Raw genomic sequence first — 21,925 nt, 5'->3', positions numbered from 1 at the left:
TTGGTTTGGGCTGGGCTGGGCTGGGCGGTGCGGTGCAGGAGAGATCCTCCTTCTTCCTGTGCCGGGCTGGACTAGGCTTTGAGCATTTGCGCATTGGTGCATTGGTGCTGGTGCCGGTGCCCAATCGGGTAAGAGATGTTTGGTGCTGGGGGGATGTAGGATCGCGGGGGAGGGGGGGTGACGTGAGCGGGGGGGAAGGATGCCGGTTCGCAGGGGGGATGCCGGATTGGATTGAAAAAAAAAAGTTGTAAAACGCGGGTAAGCAAGCGGGGGGGGGAGGATGCCGGTTCGGAGTAGGCGGGAGGAGGTTTTAGCATGCACGGTATACACATGTGCGTGTTATATTAAATTTTTTTTACATAAATTTGTGTTTCCCGCGCGCTATACCCGTGTGCGCGTTTTACACGGGTGCGTGTTATCTACGTGAAAATACGGTAAATTGCACACATAGGGCTAGATTCACTAACCCGTTTTTCTTCTGTGATCCGTGGCTGATCCTAGCAGGCCCGACAAATTCTCAAATGGGAAAAATTCAAATTAGGGCGATCGGAGGAATGCCCTCATCTGGCTGACACGGATCGCTAGTGTGCGATCCCGCACAAGCGTCAAGACCCCTCTGAGCCGTGACTTTAAAAAAAAAAATTTTTTACATTTTTAAACTTTTTTCTAGCCCAGCGAGCCCATGGTTTTAACCTGCTTTAAACCCGGAGATTAAAGCCACGGGCTCGCAGTGCAGGGCAGGGCAGGGCGGCGATTCAGGGCAGAGCAGGCAGGAGAGATGGGGACGAGCAGGACGGCAATTCGGGGCAGAGCAGGCAGGAGAGATCTGGGGTAGAGCATCAGGGCGGCAGGCAGAAGAGATTCGGAGCAGAAGAGATTCGGAGCAGCAGAGAGCAGGGCTTCAATGCAGCTGGAGAGTCGGTAAGACATTTTTGACTGGTCCCCAGCAGTCGCTTCTTGGGTTGATCGGCCAGCCCAGTCGGTTTAAAAAATTTTGTTGGTGAATCGCATTCGTTTCCCCTCATTTGCATGCACGGATTGGAAGTGGATCGCGGGAGAGGTTAGTGAATCGAGCCGGAGAAAGGCCACTTATATTAGGCATCGCTAGGCGCCCTAATTGTGGCAGCCTAGGTTCCAGATCTGTACCTACATTTTTTTTAATTGGCTTAATCTGTGTGGTAATTTATCACAACAGTTTTCTGCCAATCAAAAAAAAAAAAAAGATTAATTAAACAATTTAAGAATTTAGCACCAAACTCTTAGGACACCTAGCGACGCCTAAGTGGAGATACCATCCCACACCTAAAACCACCTAACAACACCTATCTAAAAACGTAGGCATGGTTAGAGGCAGATAATAGGCGTGGTTGAGTTACGCATCGTTAGGCCTCTGACACAGGCACTGCCAAATTAGACAAGTGAAAAGCTGGTCTAATTGAGCAGTGCCTATGTCTAGGATGCCTAGCGACATCTAATTCCACCTAGGTGCTGCTCGTGGCGATTCTATAAACGGCACCTAGTGGTTGGCTGACAACCACACTGAGCGCCGTTTATAGAATCTGGGCCAAATTGGGCACATGCTCATATTTGCATGCGCAGATCATATCATCATATATAGATTTGTAGGTAGTTCTCCGCCCCCCTCCTCTCCCTCCCTCCAATAGGATCGATGGACACTTATCATGTGTGCCTTTGACAAGCTACAATAAGGCATGCCTCTGATTCACGCTCATACGTGCCTGGCGCATGCACACATTTATGCCTCTTACCATGAACTATTCTGAATATGTGTCAATTGCCTTCTCCAATGACTAATCAGATGGGATTTCCATGGACCTCCGCAAACCTCATTTGCATGGGGGATTCTTTGAACATCACTTGCTATTTTAAAATCAGAAAATTTACCACCACTAAAGCAACCCATAGGATTTTAACATCGACCATAGAGCACTGGGGCTAAAGTGAGAGTGGCTTCTCACACACTGAGCAAGAATTTGGTCACTGGGGGGGGGGTGAATAGATGTGTTAGATAAATAGGGTGGGGGTAGGGATACAAATGTGTACAAAAGGTGGGCAGCTGTGGAGAGACAGTAGAAATGACCTGTAGGGGCTGGGAAGGGATTTGTGTGGAGGTGGAAAGTGTGTGGAAATTGGCTGTAGAGTAGGTGAAAGATGGGAAAAATGGAAAGCTGTGTAGAGAATAAGACAGAAGAAAGGAGCTGTATTCTGGGAGGTAAGTGCATGACACCCCCTACACCAGTGGTCTCAAACTTGCGGCCCACCAGGTACTATTTTGAGGCCCTCGGTATGTTTATCATAATCACAAAAGTAAAATAAAACAGTTTCTTGATCATATGTCTCTTTAGCTATAAATTACAATATTATTATTAAGACTGAGCCAAAAGGAAAGATTTATAAACTATAAGGAGTTTTACCTCATGCAAAACTGTAATTTCTTTAATAAGACAAACTATTTTTTTCTGAGGCCCTCCAAGTACTACAAATCCAAAATGTGGCCCTGCAAAGGGTTTGAGTTTGAGACCACCGCCCTACACGCAAACACATTCACACTTCAAATGTAGCACCGGGTTGTAGAATATCAGTGCACCTCCTTTTGAGAAATACAAGGAAAAAAAAGGAATACTACAGATTCCTAAACAGAAATTAAACGCTAGTTGAAGAAACCCTCATATGAAGCACTCAGTCACTCACCAAAAACAGAATAAGTAACCACAAATTAGAAACAGAAATATGCAGATAAAAAAGGACATAGAAACCTCAAGAAGCCAATCCTGCCTGTGGTGCAACACTAGAAAAATATAACCAGTACAAATTTTGGCTGTTAGCTGAGACAGAATGCTACAGTATACCCACAGCCTCCTCTATGAAGCCAACAAAAGCATTTGTTAAAGAGCAGAACAGAGTGAACAACCATGAATAGAACAGAGATATCTCAGTAGTTGAGAAAGCTATAAAAATATTGATATCCAATGAACCTCAGTCAAGAACAAAAATCACAAACTGATATAAATAAAAAATATTTTTCTACCTATGTATGTTTTCTCTTATTTTCATCTTATTGATCGTTTTCTGATTCTTCTTCCCAGGATTTCTTTCCTCCTTTCTTCATTTATCTCTCCTCACCATCTTCCCAACTTGATTCTTCTTTTCCTCTAATCCTCTCTTCCGTTCATTACGTGTACTCACTTTTCTATTTCCTCTGTATCCTTCATCAGATCTTTTATATCTCACTCTAACCCCCCACCCTGTCTTTCTTTTCAAAGAATGTTTTACCCCTTCTCCCCAATCAAATTCTCTCTTCTACTGCTAGCATCCCTTTTTCTTGCTTCCAAATTACTTCTCTCTACATTTACTCTCCTGCCTCTCCACTACACAAAAATGCTTACCAATGGTCTCTTTCCCTTCATTTACTCTGACCACTCAGTTCTCAAATCTCTTCCCTCAACCCCTGCCTCACTCTTTGATATCTCCTTTCCACCATCTCATAGCCTTCCATCCATTTCTTCCATTTGAAGTCACCCCTTCAGCCAGTTCCCCATCAGTCCCTCTTCCCTTCCATAGCAAGTACCAAATCAGTCTCCCTCCTTTTCCACCATCTCACACCCTTCCATCCATTTCTTCCATCTGAAGTCATCCTTTCAGTCAGTTCCCCATCAGTCCCTCTTCCCTTTCACAGCAAATACCAAATCAGTCTCCCCCCTTCAACCCAAGAACACATTGCTCCATGGCTACTAGGCATTAGATTATTTGCTGTTATACAGAAAAGACTTGCCCATATTCAATTTTTAAAACATTCCAAAATACAGTACATATTTATATCGTCCCTCAAATAGTATGTAACGAGGCTGGCAAATAAGAACCCAATTCATTATACAGAACAGGACTTCAGCCAGGAGAAAAGTGCAGAGCATCGTCAAAATTCAAACTTTGATACGAACAACAAGAAAGCAGGAATGTCAGTTTTCAGCTTTTAAGGCAGGGTGAGGAAAGTCCTGCAGCCTACTCACTTCACTCTGTAGAATATTTCAGCTACCAGGCTGAAGATTTCTCTTATACTAAAGCAGGTCCCACATGGTCATATAGTCCTCCAGTTCTATTTTAGCTGTAGGATCACAGCGATGCCAAGCTCCAGGCTGGAGACTTTTTGGCTAGTCATGGTTTTGAACTTACATCCTAGAGCAGTATGGGATTTGCAGTACCTGATGCTGCCCATTGAAATCAATGCTTTAATTCCCATGATGCAACAGGATGGTCAGAAATCCAGGACAGTTCCTACATCTCCAGCCTGGACCTGGGTAGCTTGGGTAACAAAGGAACCCCTTCACCAGAGGGTGCTCTGATATAACACTTGGGACATGAAGCTGTACCAGACGGGCAAGATTATCTCATTTGATGTCAGCTAGGGAGAAATTTTTGTCCTTCAAATATCCAGTGGCCAAGATGATTCTCTTAGTAACCAAAAAGTCAAAAAACAAGAAAGGATGTCTATATAATATCTTCAACACTATACATCCAAATAATCTACCCAGCATTACATATAATGATACAGTCAAACCCCAATGTTATTCAAAATGGAGAAAAGACTTCAGTGTCTAATAGGAGTATCCTTAAAGAATACAGCTCCCACTTAGACAAACCTGCCTTAATATCCAAGCATTGAGGCAGGAAGACACATCCTCGGTCAAAAACTCCAAGATAAGTGGAAAAATACTTTTCTTATTTCAACTATTACATGAAAATATCATATCATCATCACACTTATCTGAAAAAGTAGTCTTTGTAGTGCTGGGCATCAAAAGCAGGAAAAACCCGCAAAGTGGAGCATAAGCAAAGTGCAGAGCGGCTACTCAATCTCCACCACCTGCACACTATCACTACAATTTTCAACAGGGCTCCCTGTTTTGCAAAAAGCTTTGCCAGGGAAATTAGCATAAATTACCCAGCTTCAACGCCTATTGTAAACAAGCCATACCATAATGCAATCATCCTATAGAGGCAGATTAAAAAAGGGGGGGAGGGGAGGGAACCAGAAAAAAATTATATTTACTAGCTTTACCTCCAAAGCACTACGTAGTGAAAAATATACTTGTATAGCTCACTGTTTTGAACATTTACACACATTGGGCCATATTCTATAAATGATGCTTAGCTCAGGCTAGGTGCTCTAATCGCGGATGCCTAGCGACACCTAACTAACCCCTCCTTTTATAAATTGTAATGTGGTTTTTTTAGCATTGGTCACAGCAGTAACAGCTTCGACGCTCATAGAAATTCTGTGGCCGGCACTATAAACTGCACTATGGTTTTGTAAATGGGAGGTAAATTCCGTGCACAACTCAAATTCATCTAGCAAAAATGTAAAAACAATCAATTAAAAGATGTGCATGGAATTCTGAAGTGGTGCCTAGCGACGCCTAAGTCGAGGTGCCCTCTGACACCTAACAATGCCTACCTGAAAAGTAGGTATGGTAAACTTAGACATCACTAGGTGTCCAAGATAGGCGCAGGTAAAACCTGACCTAATATACAAGCGCCTACCTCTAGGATGCCTAGTGACGCTTAAGTGATTCTACAAAAACCCCTAGCAGTTGATTGACATCTGTGCGGACTGGTGCCTACAAGTTAGGTGTAGTTAGGCGCCCTTTATAGAATCTGGCCCATTGGACTAGATTCTATAAGTGGCACTGGAAATTAGGTGCCGGGAAAAATCCATGCTCAGCACTATTCAATAAAAGCTGCTCCAGGAGAAGCATTCTTCATTGAATGGCGCTTATCACAGACTTCCATGTCCAAATTTGGGCGCAAAGACTGGTATAATTCCTGGCATGGAAGTTGGGTGCAGATCTCCATTATTCTACAACACTGCACCTAACTCTTGTGAACACTCCTGAACCACCCATGGCCACGCCCCCTTTTGAGTTGCATGCATTCCATTTTAGGTGCTCATTGTTACAGAATAGCGTGCAGCCATACCCGTGTGCAAATCTTAATTATTGCCAATTAAATGCTTGTTAATGCCAATAATTAAATCATTGGAGCTCTTTAACTAATTATTTTGCATGCAGATAGAATCTAGGTGATTGTGACACCTGTACTTTTAACCTCCTTGAATGCTACATATGTATCTAGTTTCTATCCTGTCCACCTTTGTCCCAGTCTCCCCTGTACATTTCATATTGATTGAACTATTTGTAACCAATAACTATTTCCATACCTGAAAGCCGTGCTTTCCCCTCCACCATGTGGTAAGCTCTTTTGGAGGCATGTCAATCACAGAAACAATATCTCCCACCTTGAAAACAAAAAAGCATATAGAAGAGTCATCTTGATCTAAAAAGACAGAGGGACAGCTCAAGTGTTACTCCCCAGAACATAGGAAAGATGCCAAATGCAAATTTAGAAAGAGCCTATAGCACATACTGGCTGATTTGGTGTGAGTTTCCATAAGCCAAGCTGTTTTCAGTGTAACTAGGCTATGGAAGTGTGGCCTAGTGGTTAGAACTGCTGCCTCAGCATCCTGAGGTTGTGAGTTTGATCCCAGCCTGCTTCTGGGCAGGTGACTTAATCCCTCCATTGCCCCTGGTACCACAGTTAGATTGTGAGCTGCCGGGACAATTAGGGGAAAAATTACTTAATTAATTACTTAATTAGAATTAGGGAAAATAACTGATTACTGTTCAATGTATGTAAACCGCTTTGGGTGAATCTCTTCATGAAAAAGGTGGTTAATAAATCTCAATAAATAAATTATACACAAAGCTACTGATATTATTAAAGTGGAATAGATTCTGCCCTCATTAACTTTTGTTGTCTAATACCAGCAAAATCATTTGAAGCAATTACTTACAGAAAAACCTTTCAAGAAGGATTTCCATTTATCTTTACTACATAGGAGGCAGTGCTACTTCTGAGAGGGTACAGAACACTGGTGCTATCTGAGTTCCTTAGAATTTTTTTCATATTCAGGTATTGAGTTATATTTGTTTTATTTGTGATCTGGCTCATATATTTAAATCAAAATGTCATTCATATATGTCCATACATTTTCTAATATATATATTTTTTAAATATTCAAATGAATTTTTTTTTTTTAAATAAATAAACAAGAGTTCTGTACTCAATATTGTTTTTTTCCAAACTGACATCAAGATTGTACTGCTCTATCTTAAATATAAGTCTGTCATTGATCTATTTGTTTTTATTATACAATGGGCTCCTTTACTAAGGTGCGCTAGGGCTTTAATGCGCAGAATAGCGCGCGCTATATTGCCCGTGCGCTAGACCTTAATGCCAGCATTGAGCTGGCGTTAGTTCTAGTAGCATAACGCGCGGTAATTTCCTGCGCACCTTAGTAAAAGGAGCCCAATGTGTTTTTGTGCTTAGGCCTAATACTTTATTGCTATGTAATGTTTTTTAGTGATGCAATGTTTTTAGTGACACAATCCCCCTGTTTTACGAACTGCACTAGCGGCTGCCGTGCGGCGACAGCCCTGAAGCCCTTTAAATCTCTATGGGATTTGGGGCCGCTACCGCTGCGTAGCTACTAGCGCAGCTTCGTAAAACAGGCCCAATGTCTTTTTATTTACTATTTCCTCATTTACATTATGTTTTGTATATCAGTATGTTTTAAATTTTGAGTTTTTAACAGGTTTTTTTTAATGGAATTTTAAATTTACAGTTGTTTTGGTTCTCACTATATTTTTGTATAGTAATCAAGTTGGTATGTCCTTGTTTTCTATTTATTTATATGCTTTCTATTATTTATTTATATGTTTTCTATTTATTTATATGCTTCTTAGACTTTTATTTGGGTTTATTCAGTCTTAGGGCTCCTTTTACGAAGGCGCGTTAGGGCCATAACGTGCAAAAATGCTGCACGCGCTAGCCGCTACCACTCAAGGATCTCCTGTACGAGAAACGGCTGGATAAATTAAAGCTATACTCACTCGAGGAACGCAGAGAGAGGGGTGACATGATCGAGACATTCAAGTATCTCATGGGCCGCATCGAGATGGAAGAAGATATTTTCTTTTTCAAAGGTCCAGCGGCAACAAGGGGGCATCCATGGAAAATCAGGGGCGGGAAACTGCACGGGGACACCAGGAAATTTTTTTTCACTGAAAGGGTGGTTGATCGCTGGAATAGTCTTCCACTTCAGGTTATTGAGGCCAGCAGCGTGCCTGATTTTAAGGCCAAATGGGACAGACACGTGGGATCTATTCACAGAGAAAGGTAGGGGAGGGTCTTTGGGGTGGGCAGACTGGATGGGCCATGGCCCTTATCTGCCATCTATTTCTATGTTTCTATGTTTCCTCTTGAGCAGGCGGTAGTTTTTCAGTTAGCGCATGCTATAGCATGCGCTAATCCGGTGCGTGCGCTAAAAACGCTAGCGCATCTTCGTAAAAGAAGTTCTTCGTTTTTCTATCAAATTTGCATGGTCCCACATATCTCTATATTACTATTGTACAAAAGTGATTCTGCGTCTTTCTTATCTAGCAAGCTTTTACAGTCTCCCGATATCTCCATATGTGCATGTCACCACACATCTTTTAATTATTAAGATAGGTTTATACTTCCTTTCATAACACTACTTTCATCATTTCACATCATTTCTTTTGCACTCATTTTAGATTCGGTGTGGCTGTCTCCTTCATTTAATTAATAATTATTTCATTTGTATTTCGAAATCTTATTCATGTTTTTTTTTTAACTTTTCAGGACTCCTCAGGAAAGCATACTGCCAAAATGCAGACCGTGTTAGCTCATTCTTTGATATTTTTTTTTATTATTTTATTTAATTAATTAATTTTAATTATTTATTTATTTATATGTTAAAAATGTATATATTACATTACATTAGTGATTTGTATTCCACCTTTACCTTGCACCGTTTATACCTAAACAGTTTACAAATTGTTGCATACATAAATCAGTAAGACAAACAAAATCAAACAAACATAAACATATAATCATCGGAAAATCATGTATAGTGCCCATCAAAAGAACAATCGCAAAGATCAGTTCCTAGAAAAATTCATTAACAAATAACTGCTTTTTTAATAGTTTTCTGAAATTACCCTTGTCATAACATTTTTATAATTGACTGACAAGTGAGTTCCACAGTTTGACCCCCGCACAGCAAAAGACCATTTTACTGGTCTCAGCATATTTTGGATTAGCATTTGTTTTTAATAACACTGAATTCTCAGAATGCAGAGAGACCTAGGGCTCCTTTTATAAAGCTGCGTTAGCGGCTTTATTGCACGCACTAACCCCCGTGCTAGCTGAAAAACTACTGCCTGCTCAAAAGGAGGCGGTAATGGCTAGCGCGGCCGGCATATTAGCGCGCGAGATTACGCGCGTTAAACCGGCTAATACAGCTTCGTAAAAGGAGCCCCTAGTTTTGACGATTTTACTATAAGCATTTTTTTTTTCTGCCCTTCCTTTGGTCACCCAGGTACTTTTAACTTTTATCTTATTTTGTGGATTTTACCTCCCCCTCCGTTTCTGTGCTATCTGCAGATCACCAGGCTGATGTAGGCAAATGAAAATTCAGCTGTCCATGGATGGGGATCACATGCCTTCTCAGCACATTAGCAGTCAGCAGAATGTAGGAAAAATTAAAGTCTCCCCCTACAAGGGCAGTCTCTTTCTTTAAAGCACAAGCAACATCCCATAATTAGGGTACACCTTGTAGGAGTCTATTCTATCCTGGCACAGCTGAATATTAATGTGTCTAACTTTTAGGTGTGATCATTTTATGCTTGCCACAGAGCTGGTGTGTTAGTGCTTAAAAGCAAAAGGAATACACTTCTCCCTCCGGATTCGCGGGGGATAGGGGCAGAGCCGGACCGCGAATGGTGAAATACTGCAAATCTTCTGGTCCGGCTCTGATCCACCCCCGCCTCCCTCCTGCCTTCCCCCCGGCATCCCGGCCTTACCTGGTGGTCTAGTGGGCTTTTGGGGCAGCAGTGATCTTCCTAGGCTCCTGCCCCGTGCAGATCGCCAATAGGAAATAGCTGCCGTGAGTTCCTGTAGTCTCTCGAGACTATGACGGGAACTCCCCACAGCCATTTCCTATTGGCGATCTACACGGGGCAGGAGTGTAGAAAGATCGCTCCTGCCCCGAAAGCCCGCTAGACCACCAGGTAAGGCCAGGGGGAAGGCTAAACTGTGGGTTTTTTTTCTTTTTTACCCCCTCCCCAAAAATCACGAATATGTGAAATTGCGATTGCCGAAACTGCGAATGGAGAGGGGGAAGTGTATGTACAGCAGTGGTTCCCAAAACTGGTCTTGTCAGCAAGTCAGGTTTTCAGGATATCTACAATGAATATTATGTATTTATTTATTTATTTGGTTAGTTTTATAATATTCCATCCTCCCCAATTTCAGAATCCATGAAATAGATGTGCATACTTGGCCTCCACTACATGCAAATCTCTTTCATGATTTGAGTGTCGAGTATGTGGAGCGAACCGACTTGAGAAATACTTATTTTGAACTTAATAAACTATTGTTTTATTTGCAACCCCTGTGTGTTTGGCTGTATTCCTGGGGGGGGGGGGGAGGGGGTTCTAGCTCTGGTCACGGACCACATGGAGAAACAGCATCATCGACATCTTTTAGCAGAGCAAGCTCTTTTTTTTTTTGCCGTTACCTCAAAGGACAGTTCATCTGCTGCCTGGGCATTATATCGCTTAATGACGTGGGCAGCAGCAATGGCAGGCACGTTGATGGAGGACTCTTCGTGGACAAGTAGATGATTCCCCTTGTTATCAATCTAGAAAACAAGAAGGCCAGTGCTTATTTACTGCAAGATCTGACACTGACGGGCACCGTTGAAAATGGAAACAGAGTTAAGGGAGACTATAAGCTCTCTTACAGCTTTGATAAACTTAAGCAGATGCGATCCAAAATACAGCACAGAATTGATCATAAACAACTTTCCAACGGTTAAATACTGACAATTGCTCAAGGATAATAGTACCATTTAAACACAAAGATACTTGTGACCTGGATTGGCCACTGTGAAACTGGGCTAGATGGACCACTGGTCTGACCCAGTATGGCTATTCTTATGTTAACATATCCATATCGACATTCAAAGTGATTTAACTGGCTAGAAACGACCACTGACTGGTTAAATCACTTGTTTGGGGGCTATTTGCTAATTTTCAGTAGCACTTAGCTGATTATTGCTGCTGAAAATTAGCGGTCAGCACCTAAGTGAAAACTGGCTATTTTGGAGGCTTTCCGGGCTAGAGTCAGCACTTGGCTGCTTAAGTGCTGATATTCAGTATTTAACTAACCAGGTTAAATGCATAAATAGAACCACACAAAAGTCAGTCTTATCTTTATGTGGTAACCCACAGCCACTTAAGGCTCTGCTCAGACAAATGGTGATGGAACCCACAAGGGAAAAAGCGATATTTGATCTGGTCCTCACAAATGGAGAGAGTATCTCTAATGTTCGAGTGGGTGCTCACCTGGGTAGTAGCGATCATCAAACGGTTTGGTTTGATATAACGGCTAAAGTGGAGAGCGGCCGCACGATACTTAAAGTCCTAGATTTCAAACGTACGGACTTTAATGCAATGGGAAAGTACCTGAAGAAAGAGCTGTTAGGATGGGAGGACATAAGAGAAGTGGAAAGACAGTGGTCTAAGCTGAAAGGAGCGATAAAAATGGCTACGGACCTTTATGTGAAGAAAATCAATAAAAACAAGAGAAAAAGGAAGCCGATATGGTTCTCCAACCTAGTGGCTGAGAAAATAAAGGCGAAAGAGTTGGCGTTCATGAAATATAAAAAAACCCAAGAAGAGGAGAGCAGAAAGGACTACAGGGTGAAACTGAAAGAAGCCAAGAGAGAGATACGTTTGGCGAAGGCACAGGCGGAAGAACAAATGGCTAAAAATGTAAAAAAGGGAGATAAAATTTTTTTCAGATATATTAGTGAAAGGAGGAAGATAAAAAATGGAATTGCTAGGCTAAAAGATGCTGGGAACAAATATGTGGAGAGTGATGAGGAGAAAGCAAATGTGCTAAACAAATACTTCTGTTCTGTGTTCACAGAAGAAAATCTTGGAGAAGGACCGAGATTGTCTGGCAAAGTTACACGAGGAAATGGAGTAGATTCTGCGCCGTTCACGGAGGAGGGTGTTTATGAGCAACTTGAAAAACTGAAGGTGGACAAAGCAATGGGACCAGACGGGATCCATCCCAGGATACTAAGGGAGCTCAGAGAGGTTCTGGCGAGTCCTATTAAAGACTTGTTCAACAAATCTCTGGAGAGAGGAGTGATTCCTGGGGATTGGAGGAGAGCGGATGTGGTCCCTATTCATAAAAGTGGTCACAGGGATGAAGCAGGAAACTACAGGCCGGTGAGCCTCACTTCAGTTGTTGGAAAAATAATGGAAGTGTTGCTGAAAGAAAGGATAGTGTATTTCCTTGAATCTAATGGGTTACAGGATCCGAGGCAACATGGCTTTACAAAAGGTAAATCGTGCCTAACGAACCTGATTGAATTTTTTGATTGGGTAACCAGAGAGCTGGATCGAGGACATATGCTAGATGTAATTTACTTGGATTTCAGCAAAGCCTTTGATACAGTTCCTCATAGGAGGCTGTTGAACAAACTTGAAGGGCTGAAATTAGGACCCAAAGTGGTGAACTGGGTCAGAAACTGGCTGTCGGACAGACGCCAGAGGGTGGTGGTTAATGGAAGTTGCTCGAAGGAAGGAAAGGTGACTAGTGGAGTCCCTCAGGGTTCGGTGCTGGGGCCAATCCTGTTCAATATGTATGTAAGTGACATTGCTGAAGGGTTAGAAGGAAAAGTGTGCCTTTTTGCAGATGATACCAAGATTTGTAACAGAGTAGACACCGAAGAGGGAGTGGAGAATATGAAAAAGGATCTGCAAAAGTTAGAGGAATGGTCTAATGCCTGGCAACTAAAATTCAATGCAAAGAAATGCAGAGTAATGCATTTGGGGATTAATAATAGGAAAGAACCGTATATGCTGGGAGGAGAGAAGCTGATATGCACGGACGGGGAGAGGGACCTTGGGGTGATAGTGTCCGAAGATCTAAAGGCGAAAAAAACAGTGTGACAAGGCAGTGGCTGCTGCCAGAAGGATTCTGGGCTGTATAAAGAGAGGCGTAGTCAGTAGAAGGAAGAAGGTGTTGATGCCCCTGTACAGGTCATTGGTGAGGCCCCACTTGGAGTATTGTGTTCAGTTTTGGAGACCGTATCTGGCGAAAGACGTAAGAAGACTTGAGGCAGTCCAGAGGAGGGCGACGAAAATGATAGAAGGCTTGCGCCAGAAGACGTATGAGGAGAGACTGGAAGCCCTGAATATGTATACCCTAGAGGAAAGGAGAGACAGGGGAGATATGATTCAGACGTTCAAATACTTAAAGGGTATTAACGTAGAACAAAATCTTTTCCAGAGAAAGGAAAATGGTAAAACCAGAGGACATAATTTGAGGTTGAGGGGTGGTAGATTCAGGGGCAATGTTAGGAAATTCTACTTTACGGAGAGGGTAGTGGATGCCTGGAATGCGCTCCCGAGAGAGGTGGTGGAGAGTAAAACTGTGACTGAGTTCAAAGAAGCGTGGGATGAACACAGAAGATTTAGAATCAGAAAATAATATTAAATATTGAACTAAGGCCAGTTACTGGGCAGACTTGCACGGTCTGTGTCTGTGTATGGCCGTTTGGTAGAGGATGGGCAGGGGAGGGCTTCAATGGCTGGGAGGGTGTAGATGGGCTGGAGTAAGTCTTAACAGAGATTTCGGCAGGTGGAACCCAAGCATAGTACCGGGTAAAGCTTTGGATTCTTGCCCAGAAATAGCTAAGAAGAAAAAAAAAAAATTTTAAATTGAATCAGGTTGGGCAGACTGGATGGACCATTTGGGTCTTTATCTGCCGTCATCTACTATGTTACTATGTTACTGAATGTCAACTTAACCAGCTCTGCTAAAACTGCATATTAAATGTCAAAGTCCGGACATAGCCTGGCATTGAATATCCAGGAATAGCACTGGTAGCAGACAGCAAAACACTCACCATCACTGACTGAATATTTACCCCGCCATTTTTACATCACATCCCCCCTCTTCTGTATCTTACAATCATTAATGGATTACAAGTATGTTTGGTTTAAGAGACTATATTAAATTTACATACCAAGTGAATACCAAATAATATACATATAAAATGCACTTAAGAGAGTTTGGGCCAGTGTTAGGGGAGCACCAACAGAGCAATTGCAGTTCCTCTGTGTACTGCGTACATGTAATGGTTTATTCTGTTAGGAAGCTGGATTTTCTCTGGATCCTTTCACAGTACCTCCATCCACGTGAGGGCAGGTCCACAGTTTATCTTGTTGCCTGCGATGGCTGAAAGCCGTGACAGGTAAGCCATCAGCATCTGGGTGACAACCTACAAATGGGGACAGAGAGAAGTTAGAGGATGCTGGGGGTCTCACAGGCCATAGTTTGATCTGTTTTCCAACTGGCCAGTGTTTCAAGCTGACTGAACATCTAAAATGTTAAAGTAAGATCACATCTACTTGTCAGAACCAGGTTACATGACAAATATGGGGTATTTTGAAACCTAAGCCTTCATTGAGGGAAAGGCCAGCCCAAGCATTAGGCAAGACTAGGTGGCTACCTGGGGCAATAGCTTCAAGAAGTGCAATCAAAGCAAAACAATAAGTCCTGACAACCACACATACTCAAAAAACCCATCAATTTGTACTTTCACACAGAAAGAGCATGATAATTTCTGAATAGCCCACTGACCCACGTAAGTGGCTTTTGGAAATTTCCCTCTTGAGTTATGTACTACATAAAGTTTAATATTTAAATTTATGACAACCAATTATGCATTTTTATAGGATTTGTTCTGGGAGCTATGGTATTGAAGTGATCATGATTGTTGAGTTTACCAAACTCTAAGGGTGATGTCTAGGGGCCTTGAAGTTAACTGAGAGCGGCATATGGTTGAAATTTCGTCTGGGGCACCTAAGACCTTTGCCCCAAGACTGAGGTTCCCAAGGACTAAGCCTGGGAAATCCTCAGGGCATGGGACAAATCATCCCAATACAGAGTTCCTATTTCAGCTGCCATCCTTCCACCCATAGGTTCCTCACGCTTCCCTCTTCTATAAACCCATACTTGCCTTCCTGTATCCCCATCACGCCAAAACTAACACACATGAATTTATATTTCTCCCACTCCTCCAATAGCTCTATCCTCCTCTTGTTAATATAATGTTTAACCCCCTCTTTCCACCAACAGGAAAGCAGTGCTTCTTATTCATATTTGCCTCTACTGAAGCTAAGAGAAGTCTGTATATGCAGGATCACCAGAATCCTCAAACCATGCACTTCAGACTGAAGCCAGTGGAGGGGGAGACTAGTGTAGAAAAGAGTTCCTATTTTCCTCCTACTAGCAAAGAGAAATCAAGGAATTAATCATGCTGAGGATAAAGAACAGAGCAGACTCCTGATTCAGGCTCTCTCAGGAACTGCCTTCTTAGTACTAGCCTGAATTAATGGTTTTCTAAAAGCCTTTGATAGTTAGGAAAGGAGGAAGGCTTTACCTCTGGATTATCCTTGAAAGCTTCGGAACGGGGCAGCTCAGAGAGCTGGGAGAAGCGCCGGTCATATATACATAGGTGCAAGTGCTTATCAAGTACTCTGAAATCTTCATAACTTCGCTTCACAATCCAGCTCCTACCCTGCAGATGGAACAGATAAGATCAATCAGCTGTAGTTCTTGTGCAATGGAAGTTCAATTATGACGTCCACAATGACTAACCTTCTGCTTGTTGTGAACAAAGAAACAGCCACATGGTCACATCAAAATTAACAGTACTTTTCAAAAATCTGAAATGCACTCATAAAAGAGACATGAGCATTACCATTATCATGTGAAAGGAAAACCAGATCTTAAGTCCTATGAGATTGGTGTCAATCTATTTCATCATCTTGACTTTAAAAACAATCCATGAACATTGATATTTAAAGTTGTTTCTTAGTATTCTAACAAAAAAATCATTGATGTCATGTCAAGGCCTGGAAAAAAAGCTTTGTGGTGTTTGATGTGATGCCTCTGAGTTGATTCTTGCCTTTAGGCCTGGATTCTATAAACGGCGTCATTGGCAAAGGCTGCCTTAAAAATGGATGGTGATTGCATATCATTCATATTATGGCGCTGTTTCAGGAAAGGTAGGTGCCAGAAATGTAGGCCACAGTTTTCAAGGCCTACTTTTCCATTGCCTGTTACATTTCATGTGAATCACACCTACGGAGGCGCTTTACAATGCCTAACATCACTTCCAGCATTAGCGTCGTAAAGTGTCTCTGAAGGCATGATGCAGGTGTCGTTTTTTAAGGCGTTGGTAGGTACCTACATATTTTGATTTAAAATGCATTATTATTTTTTTACATAGTGTTTTCAACCTAAGCTGTTTATAGAATATGGGCCTTAGGGCTCCTTTTACAAAGGTGCCCTAGTGGTTTTAGTGCGTGCACTAGCCGCTACCACCTCCTCTTGAGCAGGCGGTAGTTTTTCGGGTAGCGCACGCTAATCTGGTGCTTGCGCTAAAAACGCTAGTGCACCTTTGTAAAAGAAGTCCTTAGTGTCTGCCCTGTCTTTGCAGTATAACACAAAGGAGACACGCAGATACCGCCTAGAATGCTGGGACTTTTATGGAATTTTAGTCTCTTACTTTTACATAATGTGCTAAGAAGGAATAGTAATTAAAATATCAATTCTTCTTTAAACAGTAAAATGATATTTTAGGTTATAAAAATGCAAAAACAGTAATCAAGCGCTCTCCAAATTCAAGAATAGAAGACCAAATTATGTTTCAAAATATCAATAAAATAAAAATTGTCATGTGTCAACCACAAAGTTATACCAAGCTCATCCTATAGTCAGATCATAAAGGCGGGTTGAATCCAAGGTGGAGAGATTTTGTGTCCAGAGGGGAAGGGTCTGAGAGAAAAGCTGCGGGAGTGGTGATGGCGTCTGTAGAGTTACTTCAGTTCCATAATAGTTGAGGACCAAAACAGCCACTGTGGACATGGCAGCCTCACGCTACCGCCGCTTCCTGAAGTTGTGTGAGGAATGGCCACTGGACAACACCAAATGGGGCCGGGATCTGGGCGCCTTCCTGAGGGAGCGGGTGGCACAGGCTTTCCGAGAAGGAGAGAGCACACAGATTTCTGACCCAGAAACATGTGACCAGATATATGACAGCTTAGCCAGGATCAATAGCAACTTCTACAGGTATAAGTATCCACACCTGAGGGACACAAGTTTCACTGAAGTAACTGTGGAAGAGTGCCGGATGGTTCTAGCCACAGACAGCTTGACGCAAATGGAAGAGGCCAAGAAGGGACTCTGGAAGAAATTGAAGGAGAAGTTCAGCCAGAAAAACACTGAAGAAGGAAGCAAATAGCTTGCCTAACACTGTGCACATTTTATATGCTCTGTATATTGCTTTCAGGATCTCATATTTAAAAAAAAAAAAAAAAGATATCCTCTTTCCTGCAGTGGTGGTTCTTGCAACACTCGGCATTACATGCTGGAACATAAATCTGTTGATGCTTCTCCTGCTTTGCCATCTGCACCTAACACCTATATCCGAGAATCATCTTTGATTTGGGTCTCCAAGGAGTTCTTTTTTCCCAGATAGGGGCCAGATATAAAGGTTTCTAACAGGATACCCAGGCAGTTAAGAGACACATACATTCTTTGACAAAGTACAATACAGGATCATAGTCCAATCACTTGTGCTAGGACTTGTAGACTACTGCAACATCCTTTATCTACCATGTCCCACTAACATGATTAAATAACTACAGACAGTACAGAACACAGCTCTCAGACTCATCTATTAGCTAGGAAAATATGATCACATCACCAATGCCTATCTAGACTCTCACTGGCTACTAATACGAGCAAGAACCCAATTCAAACTATACTGTCTATTATTCAAAGTACTAAACGGAACTGCACCTATCTACCTAAACAGCCGCCTACACCGAAACCTTTCACCCAGAATAAGGAGAACCCAGATCCCGTTCACCTACCCCCCACTCAAAGGCACTAATCGCAAGAAACTATATGACAACCTACTTGCTACACAGGCGGCGAAAATTGACCCTACCATCTCCAAGCTGCTGACCACAACTACTGACTATAAAGCGTTTCGAAAAGCTATCAAAACCATACTATTCAAAAAACACATCCCAACAACATAATCTCCCCTCATTTCCTATCCCCTCCGCACCTTCCTTGCAATTCCTCCCCTCAGGCAACATCTAATCAAGTCGCTATGACGATACGTCAATATATACCCGGAAAAATTGTAACCACTAAATATCTCAAAACGTCCGATACCTCTACTTATAAACAGAATCGAGCCTTCTGTAATGTAAAGTTATGCTATGTAAAATAATGTAATGTAAAGTTATGTAAGTACTGTAAGGTAATGTAAAGTAATGCAAAGTAAACCTACATAAAGCTATGTAAAGTTATGTATGAAAAGTTATGTAAAGTAAGGTATGCAAAGTTTGTAAAGTAATGTAAAGTATTGTATTGTCATCGCCTGGAAATGACCAGCCATCTTCTAATGTAATCCGCTTAGAACCGCAAGGTACAAGCGGAATAGAAATCTCTAATGTAATGTAATGTAATGTAACTGTGAACCTACTGGGTCCAAGGCTGAGGTGCTTTTTCTTCCCATTTCCTCTGACATTTACAGGATAGGTTTGCAGCAATAGATGAATCCACTGCGACTATTTATTGGGCATTGTTCCCTCTAAGCTGAGTGAAAGTCCTTCAACTACATTGCTGCCAGTAGGGGGTGGTGCTTCAATATTGTGTTTTCAATCACTAGACTGGCAGGTTCCCTGGTATCCTACAGAGCTTGCCCATCTATTAATATTGAAAACATGACAGCAAACCCCCCACCCCCCCCACTAGCAGGACTATACGTAGAGGATTCCCATTCAGCATAGAGGTAACAACAAGGTATAAATAAAAAAGGAGTGGGGAAGGGACACGATCAACCAACTTCAAGGATAACCAATTTATTGAAAATATAAGGCTAAAACATATATAACATATACAGAAATATATAGCAAGCCTAACAGAGAGTCCTTTAATCCTTTTTGTATTGGACCCCAACACGGTCTGTGTTTCAGTTTGAATAGCCTTCCTCAGGGGTATGTGACTGAAGCCCAGTAGATGTCGCCAAAGTACAGGCTAAAATACCAAAAAGGAATGCTTTCGATACACGTGGTTCCGAACAAAGAAACACTGCAAACTACCGCACTCCACGTGGGGTTGTTTTTTCTTTTTTTTTTTATATTGTGGCTACCATTGTAACAGCTTTTTTCTGGGTCCAAGACACAGACTCCTGGGTACAGCACTTCCAACTTTAAGAGCCTCTTGCACATAACAAAAGGAGAGATATGTTGCTTTGTTTCACATTTAAATTGGGCCTGCTCCATAGATAAGTTTCCTCAATGGTGTGGTGGATGGAGATGGAGAACGTTAAGGGTGTGGGTGTGTGTGCAATTTTATACCTAGGTGCCTCATGATATGCGTACCAATGATATGATGGCATCTGTGTGCCAAGATGTCATTATTGAATACTAGCATGTTGGCGCAAACAGTTATACCAGGTCAATGGCAGATGTTGATGTGCCCTGATCTGTGCTTAAATTATAGTACTCTATAAATTATGCATGTAACTTGAGGACATGCCCTTGCCCCTTCCATGATCTGCCCACTCCCTTGCAGTTATGTGTTCTTTTATAGAACTATAAATAATTTTAATTCCCTCCATAAAACAGCTGACTTAAATCCCTTTTAAATCTTGAAAAGGAAGTTAAAGAATTTTTATTGAAAGAGGAAAAAGACTCAGAGGAATTGTAAGCATTCACTGTTCTGTATAGTTTACTGCATCTGTTCCAAACCTAGGCATAAAAACATCTTTGGAAAGTATAAATTATTACCAATACTCTAAAAACTTATACAGTTTTTAAACTTACATATATTATCTGTCTTAGGTTCTCCAACAATGGCCAGAGTTTTGTGATCTTTAAATTGCTACTTCAGGGCATGCAGACCCAATTTAATGTGAATGTTACGGTTATTGAAGCTTATATTGACTACAAAGAACTTGATAAAACTGTACCTAATACGCAAACTGCTTTGATTGCAACCACAGAAAGGCGGTATATCAAGTCATATCCCCTTTCCCTTACACCAGGATTCAGATGATATAAACCCTCACGCCCAGATTCCAGCGCTAAGTGCTATTCTAAAGACAGTGGCCAACTCAAAGAGCTGTTTAAAGAAAAGCAATCTGTGCTCATTTCTTCGGTGCTCAAATTTGGGTTCCATTTACTGAATCTAGTCCCGTATGTACAAATATTCAATTTATTGCATATTCTAGAAAAAGAAAATGGCATAGATTCAAAACCTGTGCACAGAGCACTATGGGGCTTCCTTGCCTCACCACTGCCCGTTAAAATTTAGCACCTTCAGGGAAAAGATTCACAGTATGCCTGAGTGCATTTAAAGCTTCTCCTATCCAGGGTGATATCTCTTGTCTTCCAAAGTGCCCTTCACAGCAAATCCCCAGTTAAAGGTGTATGTCAAGCTGCAAAGAAAACATCTTAAATCAGCACATGTGCTAAGGTTTGGCAAGACTGAATGATATGTGCTCAGGTCTTTTACCACTCTGGCTGCATAATCCACCAGGCCAGTCATCAGCAACATAAAGAGATGTATGAAAATAGTATTTAAACTGTGCTATAAATATGGCTACAGCCAGTGTACTGACTTTTTCCCAGTTTGAAGGCTCATCTTGCCCTATCTTACAGAAGAACACTATTTACAATATTTCTAAGTGTTCCTGTATAACAGTGTATCTCAGGAACACAAGCAAAAAATTGACCCTTAATTCCACAGAAAAAGCATATCCAGCAAACAAAAAACAACAAAACACCCCAAAAACTCTGTGGAGATAGTGATGTTCAAGTACAATTTAATAATCCACATAAAATATATCTAGAACCCAAAACGTTGGGAGCTATGGACCCAACACGGTCCGTGTTTCAACAATGCTGTCTTCCTCAGGGGTCCAATAAATGATAATTTAATGAATATAATCATACAAGGGATCCAAGAGGAAAAAGAGCAAGGAACCGGTGTGGCTCACTGTAGAGGTGAAGGAAGCAATCAGAGACAAGAAAATTTCATTTAAGGAATGGAAAAGGTCAAGAACCGACAAAAACTGGAATAAGCACAAACAACATCAACGCAGGTGCCATAAGGTGGTAAAAGGGGCCAAAAGAGACTACGAGGAAAAAATAGCCAAGGAGGCAAAAAACTTCAAGCCGTTCTTTCGATATATTAAGGGGAAACGACCCGTGAAGGAAACGGTGGGACTGCTGGATGACCATGGAATAAAGGGAGTGCTAAAGGAGGACAAAGCAATCGCCAACAAACTGAACACATTTTTTGCGTCTGTATTTACTGAAGAGGATATACACAGCATACCGGAACCCATCAGACTATATGCTGGAAATGAAGATGGGAAACTGACAGGGTTGACAGTAAGTCTAGAAGAAGTATGCAGGCAGATTGATAGGCTTAAGAGCGATAAATCCCCGGGATCGGATGGCATCCATCCAAGGATCATCAAGGAACTGAAAGGAGCTATAGCTGAACTGTTTCAACTAATAGACAATCTGTCAATCAAATCGGGAAAGATTCCAGAAGACTGGAAGGTGGCGAATGTTACGCCAATCTTCAAAAAAGGTTTGAGAGGAGATCCGGGAAAGATGGTAGAGGCACTGATAAAGGACCACATCAT

The 21,925-nt window shown here is 41.8% G+C and overlaps 2 protein-coding genes across 9 annotated transcripts in view; one reads left to right on the top strand and one right to left on the bottom strand.

Annotated features, from left to right (window-relative positions):
- ARHGAP32 (Rho GTPase activating protein 32) overlaps positions 1–21,925 on the bottom strand; it is a 786,874-nt gene that overhangs the window by 208,837 nt on the left and 556,112 nt on the right. For all 8 annotated transcript variants that reach the window (XM_033918046.1, XM_033918043.1, XM_033918048.1 and 5 more), the window contains 4 exons: positions 15,626–15,763; positions 14,369–14,461; positions 10,679–10,801; positions 6,236–6,313 (listed from right to left, as the gene is read on the bottom strand). In XM_033918046.1, coding sequence (XP_033773937.1) covers positions 6,236–6,313; positions 10,679–10,801; positions 14,369–14,461; positions 15,626–15,763 — 432 coding nt within the window. The remainder of the gene's footprint in view (positions 1–6,235; positions 6,314–10,678; positions 10,802–14,368; positions 14,462–15,625; positions 15,764–21,925) is intronic.
- On the top strand, positions 16,981–17,550 carry LOC117347300 (ubiquinol-cytochrome-c reductase complex assembly factor 2-like). The gene has a single exon (XM_033918051.1). It carries the CDS (start codon positions 17,114–17,116, stop codon positions 17,489–17,491), a length of 378 nt encoding a protein of 125 aa, XP_033773942.1. The 5' UTR covers positions 16,981–17,113; the 3' UTR covers positions 17,492–17,550.

The sequence above is a fragment of the Geotrypetes seraphini genome, chromosome 13, assembly GCF_902459505.1.
Source record: "Geotrypetes seraphini chromosome 13, aGeoSer1.1, whole genome shotgun sequence".
Classification (NCBI taxonomy): Eukaryota; Metazoa; Chordata; class Amphibia; order Gymnophiona; family Dermophiidae; genus Geotrypetes; species Geotrypetes seraphini.
This window is presented reverse-complemented; position numbering and strand designations above follow the sequence as displayed.

Bases quoted from the DNA above. Each gene is read 5' to 3' on its own strand.
- LOC117347300 (XM_033918051.1), top strand. From the start codon at position 17,114: ATGGCAGCCTCACGCTACCGCCGCTTCCTGAAGTTGTGTGAGGAATGG.